This window comes from Montipora capricornis, chromosome 3 (assembly GCF_036669925.1).
Source record: "Montipora capricornis isolate CH-2021 chromosome 3, ASM3666992v2, whole genome shotgun sequence".
NCBI lineage: Eukaryota > Metazoa > Cnidaria > Anthozoa > Scleractinia > Acroporidae > Montipora > Montipora capricornis.
This window is the reverse complement of record NC_090885.1, coordinates 64,448,412-64,453,411: the sequence shown is the minus strand read 5'-3', so window position 1 is coordinate 64,453,411 and position 5,000 is coordinate 64,448,412. Positions and strand designations below refer to the sequence as shown.

The 5,000-nt window shown below is 37.9% G+C and overlaps 1 protein-coding gene across 1 annotated transcript in view; it reads right to left on the bottom strand.

Moving 5' to 3' along the window:
• Nucleotides 1–5,000, bottom strand: part of LOC138040716 (uncharacterized) — a 101,338-nt gene that overhangs the window by 60,975 nt on the left and 35,363 nt on the right. The window contains 2 exon segments of the mRNA XM_068886391.1: nucleotides 1,078–2,150; nucleotides 2,415–3,856. Coding sequence (XP_068742492.1) covers nucleotides 1,078–2,150; nucleotides 2,415–3,856 — 2,515 coding nt within the window.

Below are 5,000 nucleotides of genomic sequence, written 5' to 3'. Positions count from 1 at the left end.
CGGGGATTTTAAGGACGGTGCCTACTAATTAAAGATATTTTGGCCCCGGTGTGTGATTATGCCGCAAATGTAGATCTTAACAAGTGTTATTGAAATTAAAAAAGAAAATTGGGGGTAACCACGCATTTTTCAAACATAATTCATGAATAATATTTGTAAAAATCTTTAAAATACAAAGCAATGTATGGCGTTCTTTCTCAAATTGAACCTTAATTATCTCTCAAAAATGCAGGGTTACCCCCAATTTTCTTTTTGGATACCAAGAGTACTTACTAAGATCTACTTTCTCCGGGTAGTTTTAAACCGCGCAAAACTATCCCTGTATTAGTAAGCATCACCGATAGGAAATCTAAGTATCTCGAGATGCGCAGAACGTATGCGCATCAACAATAGTAGGCACCGTCCTTAAGCTGCCTGGGGTTAAAGAGGCCCGTTGGTTACAAAAAGTCGTTGTTTCTAGTGGAACCTTTAAAATACTATTTTGAAAACACATAAAAGGGCATTTACAATAGCTTGAACTGGTATAACCCCCCTTCCCCCCCACCCCCCCCAAAAAAAAAAAAAAAATGTGTTTAGATATTTAAACAATGGTCTAATTTTCAACGCACCTTAGAAAAGGCTGAACACATATGGCGGCGAAATAACGTCCATTGAAGCCTAACAACGAGGAAATGGAACGCTTTTTAAATTTACAAACGCATCACCATTATAGCCGAAAAACTAAAACTTTCTTAAACAAAATTCATTAAAAAGCCACCCAACTACTTTAAGTTGATGGCTCCTCAAACGTCATATGATTTTGATAGTGTGCAAGAAGAAGCTCCTCGCTGCACAACTCCTCTTGGCAAAGCCAACAGCTGTAATTTTCACCCTGGTTAGAACTATGTTCCTGTGGAGTGCAGGGGCGATGGATCTCTACTTCGTGTTCACTTGCACTTGCAGAACGTCCTAGTGCTTTTTCATGTTTCCTGACACTTTTTTTGTTGCGAAAAAAGTTTCCTTTTGGCTTACGTTTGTAACGCTTCTCTCTAGGATGCACTCTTTCGTGTCTCCTTAAATTTGCTGCTTTGCTAAAACATTTGCCACATTGTTTGCATTTGTAAGGCTTCTCTCCAGTATGGACTCTTTCATGCCTCCTTAAATGTTCTGCTTGGCGAAAACACTTGCCACATTGTTTGCATTCATAAAGTTTCTCTCCAGTATGGACTCTTTCATGTGTCTTTAAATGTCCTGCTTGGCTAAAACACTTGCCACATTGTTTGCATTCATAAGGCTTCTCTCCAGTATGGACTCTTTCATGTCTCCTTAAATGTTCTGCTTGGCGAAAACACTTGCCACATTGTTTGCATTTATAAGGTTTGTCTCCAGTATGGACTCTTTCATGTATCTTTAAATTTCTTGCATAGCGAAAACACTTGCCACATTGTTTGCATTCAAAAGATTTTTCTTCAGAATGCACTCTTTCATGTCTCCTTAAATTACTTGCAACGCTAAAGCACTTGCCACATTGTTTGCATTTATAAGGTTTCTCTCTAGTATGGACTCTTTCATGTATCTTTAAAGTTCCTCCTTTGCTAAAACATTTGCCACATTGTTTGCATTTGTAAGGCTTCTCTCCAGTATGGACTCTTTCATGTTTCATTAAACTTCCTGCGTTGCTAAAACAGTTACCACATTGTTTGCATTTATAAGGTTTCTCTCCAGTATGGACTCTTTCATGTATCTTTAAGCTTCCTTCTTGGCTAAAACACTTGCCACATTGTTTGCATTTGTAAGGCTTCTCTCCAGTATGGACTCTTTCATGTATCTTTAATTTCCCTGCTTCGCTAAAACACTTGCCACATTGTTTGCATTCATAAGGTTTCTCTCCAGTATGGTCTCTCTCGTGTGTCTTTAAATTTCCTGCTTTGCTAAAACAGTTACCACATTGTTTGCATTTATAAGGCTTCTCTCCAGTATGGAATCTTTTATGTGCTCTTAAATGTCCTGCTTTGCTAAAACACTTGCCACATTCTTTGCATTCATTATGCTTCTCTCCAGTATGGACTTGTTCATCTCTCAAAAGACTTTGTTCCTCGTTGAGACAGCTTCTTTTCTGTATACACCAAGTACCCTTGTTGACACAACAACAGTTTCTTTCCTTAACTGGTCTTGACATCATTAACAGATTGTGATTTCACATAAAAAAAAAACTGTGTTTAGATATTTAAACAATGGTCTGATTTTCAACGCACCTTAGAAAAGGCTGAACGCATATGGCGGTGAAGTAACGTCCAACGAAACCTAACAACGAGGAAATGGAACGCTTTTTAAATTTACAAACGCAACACCATTATAGCCGAAGAACTAAAACTTTCTTAAACAAAATTCATTAAAAAGCCACCCAACTACTTTAAGTTGATGGCTCCTCAAACGTCATATGATTTTGATAATGTGCAAGAAGAAGCTCCTCGCTGCACAACTCCTCTTGGCAAAGCCAACAGCTGTAATTTTCACCCTGGTTTAAACTACAGTGTTCCTGTCGAGTGCAGGGGCGATAGATCTGTACTTCGTGTTCACTTGCACTTCCAGAACGTCCTAGTGCTTTTTCATGTTTCTTGACACTTTTTTTGTTGCGAAAAAAGTTTCCTTTTGGCTTACGTTTGTAACGCTTCTCTCTAGCATGGACTCTTTCGTGTTTCCTCAAATCTCCTGCATGGCTAAAGCACTTGCCACATTGTTTGCATTCATAAGGTTTCTCTCCAGTATGGACTCTTTCATGTGTCTTCAAATTTCCTGCGTTGCTAAAACAGTTATCACATTGTTTGCATTTATAAGGTTTCTCTCCAGTATGGACTCTTTCATGTGTCTTCAAATTTCCTGCGTTGCTAAAACAGTTACCACATTGTTTGCATTTATAAGGTTTCTCTCCAGTATGGACTCTTTCATGTATCTTTAAGCTTCCTGCTTTGCTAAAACACTTGCCACATTGTTTGCATTCATAAGGTTTCTCTCCAGTATGGACTCTTTCATGTGTCTTTAAATTTCCTGCTTTGCTAAAACACTTGCCACATTGTTTGCATTCATAAGGTTTCTCTCCAGTATGGACTCTTTCATGTGTCTTGAAATTTCCTGCGTCGCTAAAACATTTGCCACATTGTTTGCATTTGTAAGGCTTCTCTCCAGTATGGACTCTTTCGTGTCTCCTCAAATCTCCTGCTTGGCTAAAACACTTGCCACATTGTTTGCATTTGTAAGGCTTCTCTGCAGTATGGACTGTTTCATGTATCTTTAAGCTTTCTGCTTTGCTAAAACACTTGCCACATTGTTTGCATTCATAAGGTTTCTCTCCAGTATGGACTCTTTCATGTGTCTTTAAATTTCCTGCGTCGCTAAAACATTTGCCACATTGTTTGCATTTGTAAGGCTTCTCTCCAGTATGGACTCTTTCGTGTCTCCTCAAATCTCCTGCTTGGCTAAAACACTTGCCACATTGTTTGCATTCATAAGGCTTCTCTCCAGTATGGACTCTTTCATGTATCTTTAAGCTTCCTGCTTCGCTAAAACACTTGCCACATTGTTTGCATTCGTAAGGTTTCTCTCCAATATGGACTCTTTCATGTATCTTTACATTTCCTGCTTGGCTAAAACATTTGCCACATTGTTTGCATTTGTAAGGCTTCTCTCCAGTATGGACTCTTTCGTGTCTCCTCAAATTTCCTGCTTGGCTAAAACATTTGCCACATTGTTTGCATTTGTAAGGCTTCTCTCCAGTATGGACTTTTTCGTGTCTCCTCAAATTTCCTGCTTGGCTAAAACACTTGCCACTTTGTTTGCATTCATAAGGCTTCTCTCCAGTATGGACTTTTTCATGTATCTTTAAGCTTCCTGCTTGGCTAAAACACTTGCCCCTTTGTTTGCATTTATAAGGCTTCTCTTCAGTATTTACTCTTTCATGTGTCCTTAAATTCCCTGCTTCGGTGAAACACTTGCCACATTCTTTGCATTCATTATGGTTCTCTCCAGTATGGACTTGTTTATCTCTCAAAAGACTTTGTTCCTCGTTGAGACAGCTTCTTTTCTGTATACACCAAGTACCCTTGTTGACACAACGGCAGTTTCTTTCCTTAACTGATCTTGACATCATTAACAGATTGTGATTTCACTTAAGACGAAATGCAAAAGAAAAAGAAGTTATTTCTATCAACAACGTCCAACAGACACTTCAGTCAAATTCAAGTCATTAATCATCTTTTAACTTACAAAAAACGATTTAGTGTATTAATTTGTTAATAACAGTTAATGACTTTATATATATTGTACACAGCGATTACGTGTCATATGGTATTCATCGTGCTATCGTTTCGTTCAGTTTCCCGCTCAGTTGCTGATTTGTACCTTTCCGTCCGTTTCTTCCTAGGCAGATGTATTTGTCCCAAATGAAAATTTTATGTAGATGCCCAGCGATGGCCCACAGACATAGTCATATCGTTATCACCGCATTCATTAATAGGAAGTTAATAAAAAGACAATCAGCACGGTACATACAATAGACCATAATAATATTCTCAGTATTGGACCGGAACTAGCTTGCAATGGAGGCTAATGCGGGGAAATCTTTTCAAATGGAAATCCTTTTTAATATATTCCTCCGCATTAGCCTCCATTGCAAGCTAGTTCCAGTCCAATACTGGGAATACGAATATGGTCTATTGTGTTAAGTGTTCTAAGAAATTACGCAGTTAGTGACGCAAAGAAAAGAAAACTTCTTAAAGATTATCAGATTTAGCAAAAGAAAATAAAACGTCTTAAATAATTAGAGTTAACAGAAGATATTAACTTTAAGTAACAAGATACCAAATATAAAATGTGTGCATGTAAGTGCTATATTTCCGATAACGATGTTAAACAGCAATTCAAAGCGTTGTAGTAAGAAAATTTTTTTCTTCAGTCTTGTAATCATCCAATTGCTGGCACTGTGTGTAAATTTCATGACAACGACCTTGTTATGTTAAGTGTGC